Source organism: Ochotona curzoniae, unplaced genomic scaffold (genome assembly GCF_017591425.1).
Source record: "Ochotona curzoniae isolate NIBS_2020 unplaced genomic scaffold, NIBS_Ocur_1.0 contig_48, whole genome shotgun sequence".
In the NCBI taxonomy this organism is placed as follows: domain Eukaryota; kingdom Metazoa; phylum Chordata; class Mammalia; order Lagomorpha; family Ochotonidae; genus Ochotona; species Ochotona curzoniae.
This window is the reverse complement of record NW_024466391.1, coordinates 575,444-597,004: the sequence shown is the minus strand read 5'-3', so window position 1 is coordinate 597,004 and position 21,561 is coordinate 575,444. Positions and strand designations below refer to the sequence as shown.

At 49.8% G+C, this 21,561-nt stretch overlaps 1 protein-coding gene and 1 long non-coding RNA gene across 2 annotated transcripts in view; one reads left to right on the top strand and one right to left on the bottom strand.

Annotated features, from left to right (window-relative positions):
• Positions 1 to 14,369, bottom strand: part of RAB22A (RAB22A, member RAS oncogene family) — a 47,461-nt gene extending 33,092 nt beyond the window's left edge. The window contains exons 1-2 of the mRNA XM_040988196.1: positions 14,032 to 14,369; positions 13,127 to 13,206 (exon numbers count right to left, since the gene is read on the bottom strand). Coding sequence (XP_040844130.1) covers positions 13,127 to 13,206; positions 14,032 to 14,067 — 116 coding nt within the window. The 5' untranslated portion in view covers positions 14,068 to 14,369. The remainder of the gene's footprint in view (positions 1 to 13,126; positions 13,207 to 14,031) is intronic.
• Positions 14,370 to 14,502: 133 nt separating this feature from the next.
• LOC121161668 overlaps positions 14,503 to 21,561 on the top strand; it is a 49,958-nt gene continuing 42,899 nt past the window's right edge. The window contains exon 1 of the long non-coding RNA XR_005884706.1: positions 14,503 to 14,607. This is a non-coding gene — a long non-coding RNA (uncharacterized LOC121161668). The remainder of the gene's footprint in view (positions 14,608 to 21,561) is intronic.

The following is a 21,561-nucleotide window of genomic DNA, read 5'->3' as shown; positions in this document are numbered from 1 at the left end:
GGATGAGACGGCTGCTTTGTCCAGTGTTCCCCAACTGGGTTGTTTAGCTCACCATTAGACACAGCTTATACCACAAGCGAAATGGAAACTTTCGAAATCCAGTTTATACATTTGTACAATGACAGTGGGTATAAAACGTGAGGGTGTCCACTTTGGTGGGGAACAATCTTCTCTCCCAGTGTGGAGCGAATTCCCCACCCACCTGAGTTTGGGATGGGCTCAGTAACTTCATCCAACTGGGCCGAAGTTCAAGGATGACTCCAGAAAGCACGGCATGAACGCCATCAGGGCCTCCGCTCACTCATTGCCCTGTGCTGAGGCTGTTCCTGTGGCAGACACCCCACAAGCCACAGCCAGCCCTTCTGGGAGCTGCAGGCCTGGCTGACATCCTGATGACAATATTGTGAGGGACCTCGGGATCATAGCCACATCAACCAGGCTATCTGCACGCCACATCCACGCAAAATACGAGGAAATGGTGGTGAGCTTATTATTTGAAACTGCCAAGTACTAGAGTAATTTGTGAGCAGCATATGACAACCCAGTATATTAACAGAATAAGAAACTCTACCATCTAAATAGATAAAGAATGTATTAAGACATCATTCAACAGTCACTCTTGATAAAGCCCTCTCAGCAAAGCAGAGTAAAACATCCTATAAATGGGCAACCTACAAGGGGCTTGGTCTCACCACTTCAGTCTGCTTCCAGCACCAGAGGTCCAAGCCAGCCCAAAAGGGCAGGACCTCAGGGAAAAGAGAGAAGACTGGCACGATCCTGTGGGCTTCAGCCACCACACAGCCACCAGGGCTCAGGAATGGGAGCACAGACGGCTAATATACAAAACCCAATGGCCCTCTGGGTAACAAACAGCTTAATAAAGATAAAAAATACAGCTCTATGATAATTTTTAAAACATTAAATAGGAAAAACTTAATAAAAATACTTTCAAGACATATATGAAAATCTATAAAATAATGCAGAGAAAAGTAATAGTTGAAGCAAATGGGAAGAGAGCTAAAGAGAGCCAGAGAGAGCCAGAGAGAGCGAGAGAGAGAGAGAGGAGACATCAGGCTTAAAGATGAAAAGTTTCAGTATTCTGGGGGAAGGGTATGGGAGGGGCTGGGGAATCACATAATGCAATATAATTAACAAAAAAATGGGGAAAAAAAGGTTTTCAAGAACTAGTTTGGGCATTCATAAAGTGGCAAGTCACCTAAAAAAAAAATTCAGTATTCTAACTTCTGACTAACGCGCCACAGCTACTTCCTGGAGCAATGACGTGGGACAAGTGCGCAGACACGAGGAAACAATGACACAGTAGCAAGCCCTCCTTCTCCCAATGTAGAATAATCAGTATGTGATGGAGCAAAGAGCTCCATGGAAAGTTCTAGCTAGAAAGATTCCAGACGACCTGGCCATGGCGGAGATCCTGGGGACTGCAGAGGGGCATAGGCTTTCAAAGGAAGACAAGAGAGGAACGACGAGCCCCCCCCACACCACATACTCTAACAGTGACGTCACTAACACTGAAGCCTCACTGGATCAGAAGACAGCATTAAGAAAATGAAAAGGCAGTTCACACAAGGAAGGAAATGTTCTCAAAATACCTGTACTACAAAAGTACTTTCTACAAATTAATATGAAGTAGGATAAAACCTAAGTAAAAACAGACAAAGATCTTGAAGAGTGACTTCATAAAAGATATATGAATTACAAATAGGCTCATGCAAGCATTCGGCAAACGCAGATTAAAAACACGAGGTATCACTTCGGTATTTAATTTGAAAGGAGAGGGAGGGAGGGAAGGGGAGGAGTGAAAAGAGGGGTTTAGGGTGAGAGTGAGAAAGACAGTCTTCCATCGACTGGTTCCCTCCCCAGATGGGCCATCCTCAGCTACTTCTGCAGGTCATTAGCATGAACTGCACTGGAAATGCAGCAGCTGGAACAGGAACCAGTGCCCATAAAGGATGCTGGCATCAAGGTGGAAGCTTAACTTCCTATGCCACAACATAGCATTTCACTTTTTACTGCCTAGGATGCCCAATGCTTAAGCATTGGTGAAGACACAGGGTTTGGTCCACCACTGGAGGCAGCGTTTGTGACAACTGTTTGGCAACCTCAGGTCACAGTGGCACCTGTCCTAGGAACCAGTGACTGTACTACTCCTTATTTACCCAAAGGAAGTAAACACCTGTGTCTACAAAATGAGTTGCAAAACAACTTTCAGCACCTGTTCTTACACTAGGCAAAAAGAAACTGCTTTTGGGGACAGCCACAGCAGAAGGGATACTTCCACCAAAAAAGAAATAAAAGGACTGTGGTTTGGGCAACAAGGTTGGCCCCGAAGCCATGATTTCATGGGGATGAAATCCGATCACAAGGAATATCTTCTGGACTGCATATGTGAAGTGCCGGAACATGCCATCCACAGTGACTGGGACCCCAGCGGAGGGGGCTTACAGAGACAGGACCTCAAGAGGAGAGACTTCCTCATTTTGATTAGGGTGATGGCTGCATGGAGACACTTTATCAAAGTCAAGTCATAAACTGCTTCCAAGAGGCCCACTTTAAATATAAAAAAGAAGGTTAAAAAACAAGAGGGAGGGGAAAATGTGTACCAGGCCAAAGGAAGTTGTGTCGTTCTAGTAACAGACACATCGCTCCTACACAGCACGCATCACTGGAGCTGGGGAGCACATTTCAACGTCACAAAGTTTGCTTTGTCGGTAACATGTACAATTATGAGTGGGTAGCTACCAAATGCACTGCAAAATGGAAAAAGCCAAAGTGACAGGATGCAAAGGAGAAATAGACAAATGAACCCTGATAGTGGCAGATCTGAGTGCATTTCTCCTGGTGAGCGATAAAGACAGGGAGAACAAAAATTCAGCAAGGAAAATGAAAGGAACCAACATGACTAACAAACTTGACTTAATTCCATTCTAGAACACACCCTCCGACAGCTGCAGAACACAAAATCCTTTCCGATAGACACTGAACACCAAACTTGACCATAGCCGGGCCATGTAGATTCAAAAGATTAAATTATTCAAACTAAGTTCTGTGACCTCAAAATAATTATGCAATAACTACAAAAAGTTACCTGGAAAATATCTATGCTTGGGAACTGAAAAATGTACGTGAATGATGCCTGAGTCAACACAAAGCTATAGCAAAAACTGGCAAGTATTTTCAACTGAGTAACAATAAGATGATGATGATAAAAACTGATTAGGCCCCCGAAGAAGTCTTGGTTGCACTTTTAAAGTCTATGGAATATAACCGAGAAAGGAAACAGCGATGGTATCGTCTCTTCCAAGAAGATGGAGGGACGGGCACTCAGGGAAGCAACGAGGGGCGGAGGTGAGAGCGAGGGGACGCAGAGGGACCACAGAGCCGACCACGCGCAAGGCTGACACCAGCACAGCGTCTCAATACTCTACCGTCTGTAAACTGGACTAAATACTTTTTTTAAAAAAAGATGTATTTATTTTCTAGTAGAAAGTTAGATTCTCAGAGAGGAGGGGAGACAGAGAGAAAGATCTTGCATGCACTGGTTCCCTCTCCAAATGGCCACGATGACTGGAGCTGAGCTGATCCGAAGCCAAGACTCAGGAGCTTCTTCCAGGTCTCCCCCATGAGTGCAGGGTCCCCAGGCCTTGGGCCGACCTCGACTGCTTTCCCAGGCCACGGCAGGGAGATGGATTGGAAGTGGAAAAACTGGGATACAGATCAGCACCCTTATGGGATCCTGGCATGTGCAAGGTGAGGACTTCAGCCATACCACGCAGGGCCCAAAAATACATAAATCTTTAAAAAAAAAATCACCATTGAGGAAAACAAATGTGTGTGTTATGGTTTTATCATATGTGTACACAGAACAATTAACAGTAACAAAATGAAGGGTGGAGAAGGGCAAGAGAAGCACAGCAGGACACTTAAACCAAGTGTGAAGTTAATATCGGAATGTGGGCCAAGAAGGAAATACACTGGGAAACCTTACCCAGTCACTGAAACAATAAAAACAAGGGCCTGGCACGGTAGCCTAGTAGCTAAAGTCCTCACTTTCCACACACCAGGATCCCATGCTGGCACCAGTTCATATACTGGCTGCTCCACTTCCAATCCAGCTTCCTGCTTATGGCTTGGGAAAGCAGTGGAGGACGGCCCAAAGCCTTGGGACCCTGCACCATGTGTGAGACCTAGAAGAAGCTCCTGGTTCCTGGCTTTGGATCAGCTCAGCTCCAGTCGTTGTGGCCACTTGGGGAGGGAACCAGTGGATGGAAAATCTTTGTTTCTCCTACTCTCTGTAAATCTGATTTTAAAAAAATACTTTAAAAATAAGGAGTTAACAAGACAATAATGAAAACCAAAACTCTAACATGGGTCAAAGATAAAAACCCAGCAAGGTGGCCGGCATAAATTCACCCACACTGACCCCTGTGATAAATAAAGATGATCTACTGGGTGCTGGCTTGAGAGAGCTTGGTGTGCTGTGCCCCAGACAGACGGCCGAAGGCCTTGGCTTTTCATTCTGACAGGTGGCTGTGGTAGGCCGAGCAGACAGTGCAGAGACGGCCAGATGAGAAGGAAAAGCAACCCCCTAATTCTGTCTACTTAACGTCAAGCTACAAATGGATGGGGAGAGACAGGCAGACAGAATGCTGAAGAGACTCAATTAATAATCAGACAAAGCAGAATTCAGAACCAGCACTTTTGTCAAGAAAGAGGGACATTCCATGACCGTAAAGGGTCATGGAATCCACGAAACAAAAATTGATTAAAAGAAACAAACCCTTAATTAGCTGCACTCTGTTGACCGCAAATAAGCAAAACAAGGCAGCAAGGCGACAGAAGGCACCAGGAACGCTATTAACCAAGCTCATTATTTCCTTAACATTTATAGAACATTCCACACATCAGAAGAACACACATACTTTTCTAGTGTAGATGGAACATTCACAAAGACAGGCCACATCCTCTGATTTAAAGCAAATGTCAGACACACCAGGTTTGAAATAATACAGAGTATGGTCTGTGACGCTAATAGATTTAGACTAGAAGTCAATAACTGGAATATTTCTAGAAAATTCACAGATAATTAGAAATTACAAAACATACTTTTTTTTTAAAGAAAAGTATTTTATCTTAATATGAAAGGCAGATTTTTTTTTGACAGCAGAGACAGAGAGATCTTCCATCCGCTGGTTTGCTCCCGAAATGGCCACAATAGCTGGAGTTGGGCTAGGGCAAACTGGGAGCCAGCAGCACCTCTGGGTCTCCCATATGGGTGCAGGGGCCCAAGGAGTGGGGCCATATTGTGCTGCTTTCCCAGGCTATAAGCAGGGAGCCAGATAGGAGATGTGAGCCGGGACTCAACCAAGCAGGTGCCCACATGGGAAGCTGGCACCAAAGATGAATGCTTAGCCTCACAAAACATACTTTTTAAACCATCAATGATCAAAGAAGTCACAAAATAATTCTAACCTGTCAGAACTAAATGAAAATAAAACCTCAAACATTCAAATCTACGAGCGGGCCATTACTGTGGCACAGCATCAGCTGGAGCCTCAGCTACTTGACTTCTAATCCAGTTCCCTGATAAAGGGCTTGAGAAGGCAGTAAAGACAGCCCAGGTGGTTGGGCCCTGCTACTCAGGCAGGAGTTCTAGATGCAGCTCTTGGCTTTGACCTGGTCCAGCCTGGTCGTCGCAGCCTTTTAGGCAGTGAATCAGCAGATACAAGATCTCTGCCTGTGATATGATCCCTAGAGACTCCAGTTAGGTCCCGGATGCTACACTTCCTAGCTGGCTCCTTGCTGGTGGCTTGTGAAAAGCAGTGGAGAATGGCTCAAATGCTTGGGCCGCCACCAGCCATGCAGGAGGCTGGGATGAAGCTTCTAGTTCCTGGCTTTGACTTGGCCCAGGCTTGGTTATGTGGCCTTCTGGTTCTCCTTCTAACTGACTTCCAAATACACAGAAATCCTTTAAAAAACTCTGCATGGACTACCTAGGTCCTACCTCTGCTCATGATTACACACATGCTGGGCAGCAGGAAGTGGTGACGCCCACAGCAGAGATCCTGATGGAGCCCTGGCCTGGGCCAGCCGGAGCCAGCCGGGATCTTTGCAGAAACCTTAGGATGGAGGCACTGTCTCTCAAACAAATAGAAGTTTTATTTTTATTTTAAAAATATTTATTTGAAAGCCAGAGTGAAAGTGAGAGGGCGAAAACATGCTTCAAGCCTGCTGATTCCCCCACCAAATACCAACAACTGCTGGGTCTGGGGCAGACTGAAGCCAGGAGCCAGAACTGCATTTGAGGTCTCCCCTAAACAGGTGGCAGAGGCCCAAATACTTGGGCCATCTTCTGCTGCCTTCTAGGTACCTTAACAGGAAGATGGATGAGGAGTAGAATAGCTGGAACTCAAACCAGGACTCACATGGGATGCCTGCATTGAGGAAGGTGGCTTAACTTGCTGAGCCACAACACTGGCCCCAATAAATTACAAATTTTAAAAGCCTGTGAGGTTTACCGAAGTCAGTACAGTGTAATTTCAATTTTTAAATGTTCATGGGGCGGGGAGCGGGGAGGGAGGAAGTCCTCAAAATCAATGGCCCAAGGGGCTAATGCTGTGGTGCAGTGGGCTAAGCTCTAGCTTGTGGTGCTGGCATCCCATCTGAGCAGTGGCTCCAGTCTCAGCTGCTCCACTTCTGAGGGCAGCGGAAGACGGGCCACGCAGACACAAATGAAGTTCCTGCTTGGCCTGGACCAGCTCCAGGTGCTGTGATCACCTGGGGAGGGAACCAGTAAGTGGGAGATGTCTTTCCTTCTCTAACTCTGCCTTCCAAATTAGTAAGGCTTAAAAAAAAAAAAAAGATGCCTGTTGCGATAAAGGGACACCATGGGACCTAGGGGGACAGAACTGCCAGAGTTCATCTCAGCCAGGCCACATGAACTGAGGCCTAGAGGTGGGGCAGAGCTGCCAGCTACCTAAGGCCCGTAAAATCGCTTGGTCTGGTCCTCCCGAGACAACTTCAGGTGGGACTTGAAAGCCAATAAATTTGTCGCAAGGTACTTTTTAAGATGACAATTTCATATGGCCCACAAATGATGTCATCCAAATGGCAGAAAAATGGCTCCCCACTTGTGATGTGGAGGAGTCAAATGTTTAAACTACGAGTATAACTGCATGACAAAGCTACCTGATTTGAGGGCTCTCCACACTCTACAGCAATCAGCATGACCCCGCTGTGAAGGCTAAACAGATTCATGCAACAGATGGGGACACACCCACATACACTTATCCTGAGAAAGATGCAAAGTAGCACCTGACGCAAGTGCTGAATCCAACATTCTCGAACGTTGCTGCGGTGCCTGCGACGACACGTACTCAGAGCCTTGATCCTTCACTTACATCTCACACAGCAAACGGAAACCTGTGGAAGCCGATCAAGCCGACAGTACCAACTAACTGGGGCAGAGTTGTGGCATAGTGGATTAAGCCAACACTTGGCATGCTTGCATTCCATTACAGGTAGTTTGCATCCCAGATATTCCACTTCCTTCCCAGTTTCCCACCAGAATACTCTGGTGGCAGCAGCCGACTGCTTAAGGGCTTGGGCCCCTGGCACACACACGAGAGACCTGGCGGGAACTCTGGCTCCTGGTTTCTGCCTGGCGTAACCCTGGCTGCTGTGGCCACTTGGGGAACGAATCAGCAGACAGAAGGTCTCTGTCACGCTGCCTTTCAAAGAAGCAAACTTTGCAAAACCACTCCTGGTGAATCTCACACAACATCAGCACACACAGATACACAGCTGCACTTGCACGCACCGTCCAACGCAGAGCAAGCACAGAAAACTGCTCAGTGGCGCCTGGAGCAGGGCAGGGATGGGGCTGAGCATGATGAGCCACGGGAATCTACTAAGGAGGGAGACAGACCCAGCTTGGTTGTGGCAGTGATGTAGAAATCTGGGAAATTCACCAAGTGTCCACTCAAAACATTTTACTGAATGTAAGTGATACTTGTTAAAGCGAAATAAAAACACAGACCAACGAATAACAGAGACGGATGGGTGAGGCTTCAAGATGCAGCTAGTGCAACTTCTGACAACGATGGCGCAGGACAGATGGCCGCCACACCGAGATCCAGACGTCCCCACTGGATGCCCAGACACAAAACCAGCCTGCTCCCCATAACTCAGCATACAGCTCACACTTTATCCGGAAATGATTTTCAGATGAATTTCCAGTATAAATATGAACAGTAAAGTTTCTAATAAAGAGTAAAGTATTTCCACATCCTTAGCAGATCAGTTTCTTAAACAGTACCAGCCTGTTAAAAGCATCAGCCACAAAGGAAAGGACTGATTACACAGAATATATTAAAACTAAACACTTCTGTTGACGAAGACTTTCAGAGTGATAAACCCCTGCAGCGCACAGAGCAAGTAACACGAGGCAGACAATGCCTACCACGGTGTGGAGGGTGAGTCTCTTCCGCCAGCCCTGCACAGGCGCTCAGCCACACGGTCAAGGACCAGGGAAGCAGACTGAGGCTCTGGCATGCACAGGGCAAACCCGCTCAGATGGAGGTTGCAAAGCAGGTGGTCGGAGCATAAGTAGAGGGCACAGGTCAGAGCTGAGGGTGAAGAGGGGCTCCAGAAGCTCACAATGTGTGTCAAAATCAACTTATCTTTTAATCTTGTTTTCTCACAAACTTTTTGAAATATCCTCATAAGTGTGTCCTGTGTTAGACGGAAAGACAGACACAAACGAGCTTCACAAAGGCCATGGAGAAATGAAAAGATAACACACACTCCCACGACCTTTCTGAAGCCTGCTTGTACACACCTCTCCAAAATGCACACATACAGGGACCAGAATATTCACAGAACTGGGTAAAAAAGCCTTCAATGAAAATCAGATGTCCAACCGCAAACGGATAAGCCTTAGTCAAGTCTGTTCTAGTCATACAACAGGATACCAACGGCCCAGCGACACAAGTGAATCCCCTTACGTGAACACAGCATAGAGGAACCACCCACACCTGTAAGCTGGCACAGGACGGATCAATACACTGTCTGGTCCTAGTCATGCAGAATTGAAAACCGATGTTAGCATATTAAAAAAAAAAGAACTAATAAAAACAACGCTTTCCAGACAGCAAGTATCATTCTAAGTAATCTTTCTGTTGGATTTCCTCAACAGTGTCAGTGTGAGTCTTCCCACTGGTGCAAACTTAGTCACAAAAATGTCTAATAATTTGCCTAAGGCCATGGGGCAGCCAGGAGCCTGGCGTGAACTGGAGGAGCCTGGCTCAAGTGTCTAAATGTGAATCACAACGCACAACTTCCCCGCAAATGACAGAACTCTCAGGCAAAGAAGGAGGGCGGCGGACGAGCAGGAGGAGGAGCAGAGGGATGGCTTACTTCCCACCTTCCGAAGAAAAACAAATCAGTGGGGAGGGCAGGGGTTGAGACCGCAACCCCTGAGCTTTACCTGACCTGAAAAAGCTGCAGCGGTGATGCCCCACGGCCAAATGCCTCAAGCAGACAGAGCCAGGGTCACCAGGGAACATCAAACTGAACTCATCTGCCCTCAACATCATTTTCTGTTGCAAAAAACAAATGAATAATGCTTTGATTAAAATAATTTCATCTTACCTAAAAATATTTTTTAAAATTTGATTTTCATTTGATTTGAAAAGCAGAGACAAGAGAAAGCTCTTTCAAGTGCTGGTTCACGCCCCTAAATGCCTGCATCAGCTGGGCTGGGTGAGACGAACTTTGGGAGTCTGAAACTCCATCCGGGTTCCCCACCCCCTGGGTGGCTGGGACCAAAACACACAAACACGAGCCATTCCCTGCTCTTCCCAGCATGTGTTGGCAGGAAGCTGGATGGGAAGCAGAGCGTGCGTGTCCCAAGCAGCGTCTTAACCACGGCATCAAATGCCCACCCCAAGAAAAAGAATTTTGAAGACGTTCTAGAAGATTTAAATATCTTACTAATGAAAGGCAGCAGCAATTTACTGAGCCCCAGCAGTGTCCTGGCACCTGGCTGAGCCCTTTAAATTCACCTCTCACGAATTCACCCAACAATGTGAAAGCTGGTCCTACTCTTGTTTTCCTGAGAAGTCAATGGGTGAGCACTCAGCTGCCCAGAGTCACTGGTGGGTGGGTGGCAGACATGTGGTCTGGTCTCTAGTGTCCAGGGTTCAACCCACAGGGGACCGAAAGAGCCTAGCAACCACTGGTGGCACACGTAGGAATTGGACAGGAGCTAGTACAAGGCTGCTGACTGGGGGAGGGGATGGTGAGTCAGAGCGGCTGCGAGAATGCCCTGTTAGTGGGCATCAGCAGCTGAGGACACACTGGTTCCCTACCCCTACCAGAGGGCCCAGGGATTAAAGAGCAGTTGAGTCCTTATGAAGCTACAGGCCACCAGTGGGCAAGGCCCCTTGGGAACGGACTCCGCTGCCTGGAACCCTTGACAGCACGTGGGCCTGCCAACGTGGGACTCGCCCACATGCAAACTCGCAGGAGCTCTCTCTGGTCGCACCCTGAAGCAGCAGACGAAGCCACCACAGATGCTCACAGCTCACTACAGCGGTGAAGCTCAGAGGGACCTCGGCTTCTTGGCTACGTATGCGTCGTGATGGTGTGGGCTGACGGAGCATGCGGTTGCACTCCTCTTACCAACTGCCAGGGTAGAGTGCACACTTCCCACGCCCACTGAAAGGGTAGCGAGTCAACAAGTTCTCGCTATAACCCCAAGACATAGGGCCAATTAAAACCTCCCTGCCCACCACAGACTGACCCAGTCACTTGCATGGAAGTTCTCTCAGTCAACTCCCAGTCAAGGATTTAAGTCCAGCACAGGACGGTTCTTCACTTCTTCTTCTTTTTTTTTTTAAACATGTATTTTTATTATTTTTTTATTGGAAAGGCGGATATACAGAGAGGAGAGACAGAGAGGAAGATCTTCCATCCGATGATTCACTCCCCAAGTGAGCGCAACGGCCGATGCTATGCCGATCCGAAGCCAGGAGCCTCTTCCGGGTCTCCCACGCGGGTGCAGGGTCCCAAAGCGTTGGGCCATCCTCGACTGCTTTCCCAGGCCACAGGCAGGGAGCTGGATGGGAAGCAGGGCTGCCAGGATAGAACCGGCGCCCATATGGGATCCCGGGCGTGCAAGGCGAGGACCTTAACCACTTGTGCCACCGCGCCGGGCCCCACTTCTTCTTCATAGCACAGATAATGTTGCAATGAATCATTTCCTGGAGATTGGTTATAGAATAGATCCCTCTCCTCCTTGTGGGTAAGGTCTACAAAGGCAAGAACTGAGTGTCTAAATCAGGGCTGCAGTGTGCAACCTTTGGTATAAACCGCTAGCACCCAGCCTAGCACCTGGCACACAGAAAGCTTTCACTGAACGAAGAAAGTGTAGACATGCCCGTGGCTCTGGTGTCAGTTGGCAAACGCGGCCTGGGAAACACCTCAACTGTCAACGGGTCCAGAAGGGAGCAGCAACTACAGAAATGCTAACAGCTTGTCAGAGTCCACGAGCCGGGCAGTAGGGTGGGCACAGCGCTCCTACAGGAGAGCAGGACAGGTGGGGGATTTGTCTACAGGCTTCAAAAGGGCAGTGCTGGGGGCTGAGGAGGAAGGGACAAAGATGCTGGGTTCGAGAGCCTGGAATCCTTGCATGGGTGGGCCATGCAAGAGGATGCCACGATTTGAGGCTGAAGAAGAACAAAGAAAAGCTAGAAGGGAATGAGGCAAGGCCTTGCATTCCTCTCCCCTGTGAAATGTGAGGCAAGGACCGAAAGCCCTGGTGTAGTAGCCACAGCCTCTGTGTGAAGTGCCAGCATCCCCCACGGGTGCCGGCTGGTTCTCCGCTGCTCGACTTCTCATCCAGCTCCCAGCCTGTGAAAGCAGTCTTTGGGATCCTACACCCCTGGGGGAGACCAGAAAAAGAGCTCCTTGCTTCGGACCAGTCCAATTCCAGCTGTTGCAGCCATCTGAAGAGTGAACCAACACACAAAAGACCTCTTTTTAAAAAAAAAAAAAATATGAGGCAAGACCTCGTAGAGCAGAGTGGATGACAGACTGGGAGCCACTGAGGCCAAGTGCGGGTCGGGCAGGAGCCACAGAGGCAGACAGCTCCTCCGTCCGTGCTCCTCTCCCTGCTCCTCACCTGCTCAGGCCACGCCTCAGCGCAGTGCTCCCGACTGAGTCAGCAGTGCTCCTGGCAGTCACACCCTATCAATCTCACTTTCCCTAGGTAGTGACAGGCACGCCCTTCTGCAGATGAAGTCAGACTTTCCACAGGGAGACACACCCAGTTCCTTCTTGAATGGTAGTGTAAGGCATTTCAATGGCAGACCAGCTTCATTCGTCGGTTTCCAATTCCATGCCTTCCAACATGTGGGAAACCCAGAGCTAGCAAAGCCAGCACCCAAACGTCCAAGCACATAAACTGGCAAGAGGGGTGCTCTCTGGGCTGCTCCTTAGTGGCTGCGAAGCATTCCTCTGTGAGGTAGACTACCCTACACAGAGCAGATGTATATTCTACCTGTATGAGGGACCACAGAGAACTCCCTGTTGGCAGTTCAGTTCCGGCAGCCTGGCAGGCAAGCCTAGCAATGACATTTCTCATAGAGAGAAACACACACACACACACAGTGGAAGTTCTCTTAGAGAACAACCAGCTTCGCGACTCCGAAGAACCAGACATCGGGAAAGAAAACAAAACCAAGCCACCTTACATTTCAACTTTCCTGTTTCCATTCATTATTGCTGCTAGTGTAGGACTGTGTGTTTGGATCCAATCCTATTCGATTCCAGGAAAGACAAAACCCCCTCCGGGCCTCGCAGCTAGTGCCTGTTGATCCTGCCTTCTTCAACTGCTGCCTGGAGCTTCGTGCCTTAGCCACGTTAGCCTCACCCCACAAGCCTGGAGACAGTTTCCCTGAAAACACACAGACCCTTCCTGGATTCTTCCACAACTGACAGGAACCAGTGTCTCAGAGTCCCCCAGGGTGAACCCGCAGGGCTACGCCTGACCCGTGACACACTTGTTACCCCTTTGGACATACATTTAACAAACTTCATTCCTTACCCTATAGTGGGGTTGATGTTTGGATCGAAACTGTCTTCCACAAACCGCCATACGATACTTGATTTACCTACGCCTGTGTCCTGCAAGAGAGCGAGACGGTGACTGAGAAGTTTAACTACCTTGTGCAGCCGAGGTGAACACGGTCTGTAAGTTTTACAAGCTGAGTTTTGCTACACAACCAGGGAAGTAAGGAGATTACACAAGGCACGCCAGAGGAGGGGCCAAACAGGTTCTAAGAGCAGCGACAAATGTGTCTCAGGCGCCCCTCATGACTTCCGACCCCACCTTCTCCGGGGACAGGACCAGCCTCCAGGGTTTCTCTGAATGCTAAGGGCACAAACTTGGACAGAGCAACAACCTCCAGAGGAAGGCCTTGAAATGGCCACGGGGGCTGACAACACAGTAAGCCAGGCCTTTCCATGTGTTTTGGGGGCTTCCTGATTTGGAGGGTTTCTGGACAAAGAAACTCCATGACAAGTGTCAGGGGGACCCCACAAGTTCAGACACACACCTAAAGAACGGGAAAGGAGGCCAAGGGTGCTGGCAAAACTTCAGGCCCTGTCACTGATTTTACTTTGGAAGACTTGGCCAACTTCCAACTGGTACCTCAACTGGGAGGAAACTGACAAGTGCTCTTCACCCAGCTGCAAAGGGGAGCCAGGGTGGCTGTCAGCACTGTGGGGGGCTGCCAGAGTTCCCAGGCACCAAGTCGGGGACCCCAAGGGTCCCTGCAGCCTCCAGGACCGTCCCAACGACGCAGCCAAGTGGGCGGGACGGCCCGGGCTGAAAGGAGGGTCCGCGGGCAGGACTGCTGGCATTTCGGACAGAGGCGGGAATCGGGGTGGAGGGCGCCGGGGGTCCCTGCCCGCCCGGCCCGCCCGGCCTGGCCAGCTGTCACCACTCACCCCCAGTAGACACACTTTGAGCTCCCGCAGCGCCATGGCCCGGGACCCAGGGGCGCGGGCCCGCCGCCGCCCTAAGTTGAGGAAAGAGAGGCCGGGCCCAGCAGGAGCATCCCCCGGCGACGCCGCCGGACGGCCCAGCCCCGGCGTCTGGGCGCGGAGAGACGACGGCCGCCTACCCGCCGGCCCTCGGCCCGGCCCGTCCGCCGCCAGCCGCGCGGAGCCCGCCTCAGTGGCCGGGACGCCGCCAGGGCCTCCCGGGCGCCGCCGTGGCCGCCATCTTGGGACGCCGGCCGGGTCACCTGACCTCCCCGCCCACCCCGGCAGCCACCTTCGCCGCGAGGGCGGAGCCGAGCGGCGCGGCAGGCCCGGGGGCGGAGCGTGCGAGCCGAGCCCCGCCCACTCCAAGATGGCGGGTGAGTGGGGCCGGGCTCTCGGGGCGCCGGGCGCGCCCGCCCCCTCCTCACGAGAGCGCCCTGCCGGGTGCGCAGCAGCCCCCAGCAGCTCCTTGTGTGTGTGTCTCTTGGTTTTGAGGGATGCCCCTGCACTTTCTGGACTTGCAGGATGACTTACATGATTGTAAGTAACAGTTGGGGCGCCCCGCCCCTCTCTGGGACCCTGTTACAGAATCCCGGGGGGGTGCACACAGCGCCAGAGGCCCGTCTGTGGATATTATGACCTGCATAGCGGGACGTCCTCACTGAGCGGGGCGGGGGGGACGCCCTCCACTCTGGGGCGAGGAAGCCTGTGCTAGGGAAACTTTGTGGACTTTGTCAAGTCCTGCAGGTGGACGGCCTCCGCCCTCTCCTCGCTGGAACAGTCTTTGGGGCAGGAGGCTTGGGAGGGTCAGGCTGTAAAGGCAGGGAGCCTCTGACTTCTTGTGCAGTCAGCACCTGCTGATGCAGACCAGGGACTGCCAAAGATGACTCAGGGCAGCCGTGAACCCCCAGGCCAGGGCAGGCAGGAGGGGACTTGTCAGCTGAGGGTGACCAAGACCCTGGCTGCAGCCTGCTTAGTGAAGCAGGCCTGCTGCAGCAGATCAGCACCGCCAACATGAATTGGGGACGTTCTGTATACTGTCCCCGACCCACCAGCAGCTCTGTTTCCTAATAGTAGAAGTTGTGGTGGAGGCCAGGCACAACGGCATTCAAGTCGCATGAGCCTTAAAGGGGTGATTGCAAGCTCAAAGTTAGGTCCTGCGGTTCTGGAGGGAGTGTTGGCCTGTGCTGGCTTGCAGGTGCTCCTGAGAAGTGGGGTCCCTTTCTGAGTGTCCCCTCTAGGGTGAGTGAGGGTTGAGCACAGAGCCCTGTGCTGAAACACGGGTAACAGCAATAGTCCTTAGATATTGACTGGATCCTCACTCGTGGGGTGGCAGAGCTGGCTCCTTTAGCCCATGGGTGTCTTCAGGAGCACAGACAGCACTTTCTATGGGTGGGCAGTGTTGAGCCGCAAGCAAGGTGTGTCTCGTTCCTAGACTGGATGCTTGGCCTGGCTGGAAAAGCCCATTTCTAGTCATTTGATTGTCTAAGCCAACGGCTTGAGCCATGTACCATGTTGACTGGTGCTTCTGCTTCCTACGGTCCCACTGGGAACTCTAAGGAGCGGACGGGTTCCAGCTGTCAGCAGCCAGCGTGGTCTTCTCACAGCATAGCTGACTCTATGGCTTGAACTCCTTTTCTGGAAGCTAGTTTCCCTCAGTTTTTTTTCTAAGAGAATTGTGACTTTACTTTGGGCCTGTTTGAGTGAGTATTGGGTGTCTGGAACTTGTGGGAAGAGAGGCTTCCAGATGGCTGAAGACCAATCATTGATCAGGCTGGCTCTGAGCATCTCCGTGCCTTGGAAGCAACTGCTATGGGAGCCTCTTGGGGCTTCTAGTTGGGCAGCAGTTGGGGAGGGACAGCATACTGTACCCTACGACTTTATGGAAAGTGGATCTCCTGGCTGTAAGATGAGGGGCTCTGCCCTGCTCCCATTTGTGCTCTTCTGGGTCCTCCTCTTGTATCCCACCATGGAGGTAGACTGATAGCAAGACCTGTAGTGTCCTATCTCCTGCATCCTGGTTTTCCCACACCGGTACCTGTGTTAGTTTCGGCGGACCACTCACCCACTCTGTCTGGAAAATGGCATAAGACTAAGCAGTACCCCCAGGTGAGAAACTTAGATGAGCCGGTACATCACAGACCTGTTAGCTCTATCGCAGGGAGCATGTGTGTCGCCCACCTTACTGGGTTTTCATTGTATCTTCCAGATCTGTGCTGATAGCTGCTACCCTGGGAGGTAGGCGGGACTATTCCTCTTTTACTGATGATGAAGTTGAAAATTAGAGCGGTTAGATAGCCTAGCTTGCATGGCACGGCTCCCAGGTGATGGGGCCAATGGTCACACTCCTTTTGTCTTGTGTGTTGTGCTTTTTAGTGCCGTCCCTCTAGCTGGGTGCTGGCATGGGTGCTGGTTGTGTGAGGCTGTGCCACTCTCCTGCTTGGGCATTGCTGCTTGTGTGAGGCTGTGCCGCTCTCCTGCTTGGGCGTTGCTGTTTTTTACACCAACGTCCTGCCTGCCCAGGTGCCACGGTTAATGGGAATGGACCAGGGGCTCCTCTGACTGTGAGTCTTGATGAAGTGTCACTATTTTCACATGGATGCCTTGTTTTTTGAATCACTCAGGCATCTTCAGGCCATCCCAACTCAGAAGAGATTTCATTTTAGAGAATTGGTTTGCTAAAGCAATCTCAGGTCATTTCCTTGTGAGCAGATGGCCTGTGAGATGGCAAGAAGGCCCATGCTGCTCGGTCAGCTGGGTTGTGTGGAGAACATGGAGCTGTCTGAGTCCGTGTTTGTGGGGGTCCAGGGTGCATCTAGCACATGGAGGCTAGAGACTTGCTTTACCAGTTGGAGTTGAAGTGGGTGGAGGAAAAGAGACGGGCAGCTATAATAAGGAGACCTTACAGCCGTATCAGCAAAAGACAGTGTATGGTTTTATTTGGATCCTTGGATGAACAGACTGACTATGAAAAGACATTATTGAGATAGTTGGATAACATCGAACTTGGGCTGGGTATTAGGAAATATTAAGACTTGTTGCTTTTGTTGGCTATGATAGCAATGTCATTGTTTTGTTCAAGGTAAAAGGACTTTACCTAACAGAAATAAACATTGATGGCTGAATGATTTGATGCATGAAGTTTGTTTCCAAATACTGCAATAAATAATAAGGCCAGGAGGAGGCATAAATGGGAAAAAGGGATCATAATTAAGATTCTTGTGGAAGCTGGGGGTTGTTCTTTCTGCTCTTGTACGTGTTTGAAAATTTCCATAGCAAAAGATTTTTATAAAATGAAATGAGAATGTCACATCTGATTAGACATTCGCAGGCAGAGTCGGAAGGCTGGGTTTCAATTCTGAAGTAACTGGAAAGTTATTACAAGATGCATTTAACTTTCAAAGACTGATAAAATTGAGGTGCAGTGTATTTCTTTCCAAATGCTCACTTTTCAAGAAGAAGCTGTGTAAAAGTTGGAAGAAAGTGAAGTTTTGCTTGTAAGAATAGCAAGGCCAGCACATGATGCCTGGAGCTTTGCTGCGAGCAGGATTAGCCCAGGCAGTGGAGTGTAAACCGAGGCTTCAGATCTTCTTCCTGGAAGAAGCAGTGTGTGCTCAGCCTTGAATAAAAGACAGAGTGAAAGGCTTTCCATTCCACCTGCCCACTTTGTTCCATGTTCGTAAAGATGTTCTTTACCGGGACCATGACAAAGCTGAGTGGCTCCAAATGGAGACACCGTCATGATTTGAGTCCTCAGCCAAACTGTTGAATATTTACCCCAAATTTCCTGGAAACATGAATCATTACTGATTTTTTAATGCATAAAAGTCTCTCTGTTAATTGATATAATTTGAACAAGATAAGGAAATACTTGAGTATCTTAATTCTTAGGAAATAGAATACAATCCAGGCATTGAACTGTTCTCTAAATCAAAGACAAGCTCTTTTTTTTTTTCAGACAATAAATGTTTCAGGCTTTGCTGAGCGGGTGTCTGACATGGCCACTTGCCTCTACTGTTGTAGCTAGGCAGCAGCTATAAGCAGTACATAGGTGCGTACATAAGTAAGTGGATCTGCTGTGTCTTAATAAAACTTTATGTACAGACATAGGCACTGGGTTGAATCTGGCCCACAGCACTGTTTTACTCCCTTTGGCCCTAAGTCAAACTTGGTCTCATTTCGTTCAAGCCCTTAAGTCCGCATTAACTGAGCAGCCCTGATCCCAACCCCACCACCGGGAACGGTAAGAAGAGCCAACTCTCTGTGGTGGTGCTTCTGCTTTGTTGAATACCCAGTGGCAGGTTGCCCGAGCTTCAAGTCTCATTTTTCCTGTAATGTGTTGGAGATAAAAATGTGAGCCTCCTTCCTGCAGGCCCAAGGAGACCAAGACCAAAAGAGCAAGTGGTGGGAGTAAAATCTGCCTGCCCGTTCTCCTTCTTGGCAGTGACCTTACTTAATACCTTCCATTTCCTGTGAGACAAGCAGGTGAGCATCAGAAATTATCTGCTTAAAAAAAAAAGAGGTTTAAAAGGACTTTGAACACAAAATAGGTTATTTTGAACAGAAAATTTGCAACAAAACCTAGCTAATGTGTGAGAAAGTGGTTTTGACCTTCAGAATGTGCATTAGTCCTCACCCTTCTGGGCGGAGGCCAAGAGCGAGGGCGAGCCGCAGAGTCACGCCCGGAGTGGGTGTTTTTCCAGCTTCTCCTGGGGTGGCCCACGGCAGGCGGTGCTGAGCACATGGCTGTGGTTCTGCTCCCGAGACACTGGCGGCCTACAAGAACCATGGCCCAGAGCCCAGAGCCCAGGGCCTGCCGTAGTGGAGGAGTGAGCAAGCAGGGCATCAGAAGGACCAAGGACCCAGTCTGTTGGAGTGGAGGGAGCACTTTTTTTTTTTTTTTTAAATTACAGAGTCAGATATAGAGAGAGGAGGAGAGACAGAGAAAAATACCTTCTGTCCAATGATTCACTCCCCAAGTGGCCGCAACAGATGGTGCTGCACAGATCCAAAGCCAGGAGCCAAGATAATCCTCTTCCGGGTCTCCCATGCGGGTACAGGGTCCCAAGGCCTTGGGCTGTCCTCAACTGCTTTCCCAGGCCATAAGCAGGGAGCTGAATGGGAAGCAGGGCTGCTGGGATTAGAACCGGGACCCCGAGGGAACAGTTCTGACAGGGGCGGGGGTACCTTGGAGTTGGGTCTGTCTGAGAAAGGGAGTGCGGGTAGGCGTCGGCTCTGTGCGCAGGTGCAGTCTGGAGAAGGCTTGGCAAGTGAGCCAGAGCCTGGGGTGGAACGGGTGTGCTGAGGGGAAGAAGGAGAGAGGTTGAGAGGGACAGGGGCTGCCGTTCAGGCTTACCTTCACCAGCCAGTGAGCTTAGGTTTAATGTGGGAATGGTGGAGACTCTAAATTTTGGGGTGCACTTTACTAGGCAGACAACCCAAACATGCCAAGTGCCAGCTTCTATTCTGAGTATTCTTGTTTTTTAACCTAAGGACAAACATCCATGAGGCAGTTTTTCTTTTCTTTTCTTTTTTTTTTTTTTAATTGTTTGAAGAGTAGAGTAACGGAAAGGATGAGAGAGAGAGAGCACAGCCCCCATTCTCACGGTTTGCATGCGCTCGACAAACCTTAACAACAACAAAAGGATTTGAGGGATCTGATACTTCTACCCCTGGTTAAATGCCCAAGAAAAAGTGAACATATGTGCTGGAAAAGACTTGTTCATAGTAGCATTTCTCTTAAGAGTCAGAAACGAATCTATTCAAAACATCCATTGTGAGCATAATGGATTATAAATTGTAGTGTGTTTACACAATGGGAAAGCACTGTTGTAGAATGTATTATCTAGAACAAAAGGCAGCAGAGCTAACCTGGGAAGCGGGAAGGGAGCATGAGATGGCTTTAGAGATGCTGGGTAAGTTGTCTGGGAGCGGCGCGCTGGTTACACAGCTGTGTTCCATTTGGGGAAACTGAAGTGGTGTATTTATTATTTTCTCATTCTTCTGTGTGTAATACTGCAATTAAAAAGCTTTAAAATGAGTGCAAAGGGGAGTGCATGGCTGGACTGAGGGGCAGAGTGGGGAGCGGGGGAGCCGGGCAGCAGCTGCCCTGTGTAAGCACTGCGCGGCGCTCAGCCTTGCTGCTCAGAAGTTTGGGATCCTGGAAGGAAGATGACAGGCCTCTGGCACTTTGGCCAAGATAGGTGATGGAGACTCAGCTTTATTTTGCTCCACATTCTGAAGGCATGTTTTGAACTATAGGAAAATAGCACACCCCCACTCACCTGCAAGTTTGTTGAAAACTCTAAAATGGAGTTGGTGTTGAGGCATTGTAGATAAAACTGCTGCCTGAGATGCTGGCAGCCCGTATGAGCAGTGGTGGATTCCCGACTGCTGCACTCCCCGGCCAGCTCCCTCTTAGTGCACCTGAGAAAGCAGCAGAAGGCTGCAGGAGCTTGGGCCCCGCGCTGTGTGGGAGACCCGGGTCCGACTGCTGGCTCCTGGCTTTGGATTGACTTCGCCCTTGCCCTGGCTCCTGCACCATCTGGGGAATGAAGCAACACTTGCAAGATCTCTCTCTTTTTCTGTCTCTCCACCCTTCATTCTTTTTTTTAATTATTATTATTACAAAGTCAGATATACAGAGAGGAGGAGTGACAGAGAGGAAGATGTTCCGTCCGATGATTCACTCCCCAAGTGAGTGCAGTGGCTAGTGCTGTGCCAGTCTGAAGCCAGGAGCCAAGAACTTCCTCCAGGTATACCACACAGGTGCAGGGTCCCAAGGCTTTGGGCAATCTTCCACTGCTTTCCCAGGCCACAAGCAGGGAGCTGGATGGGAAGTGAGCTGGGGCTAGAACCAGCTGGGACTAGAACCAGCACCCATAGGGATCCCGGCATGCTCAAGGTGAGGACCTCAGCCACTAGGCCATGCCACCGGGCCCAACTACCCTTCATTCTATAACTGGCTTTTAAATATAAATCTTTTTTTTAAATCACTCATGAAGGCCCCTTTTTTTTTTTTTTTTTTTTTAACAATTTGCTTTGTGTATGTTTGAAAGGCAGAATTTTAGAGAGAGAGATTGGGAGAAACAGAGACAGAGCTGTCCCACCTGCTGGCTCGCTGCCCAGATGGCTGGAGAGCTGGGCCAGGCTGACACCGGAAGCGTAGAGCTGCGTGGGTCTCCCATGGGGTGACATCGTGACATCATGCTCTGCTGTCTTCCCGTGTGCACTCATGGGGAGCTGGATTGGAAGTGGAGCAGGTGGGACCTAAACCAGCGCTTGGTAAGAGATGCCAGCGTTTACCCTACTGTATGCCAGTGCCAGTCCCAGGGCTGTTGGCTTTCTTGTGCAACCCCTTTTCAGTTTTGAATTTGCCTCAAGTCTGGCTAATGGTGTATTTTTGAGTCCTATTGTCCTGTTTGTTAATCTTGTCTAGGCTCTGCCCCAGTCAGTTGCCTCCCACCCTCTATTTCTGTCCTCCGACCAGGTGAG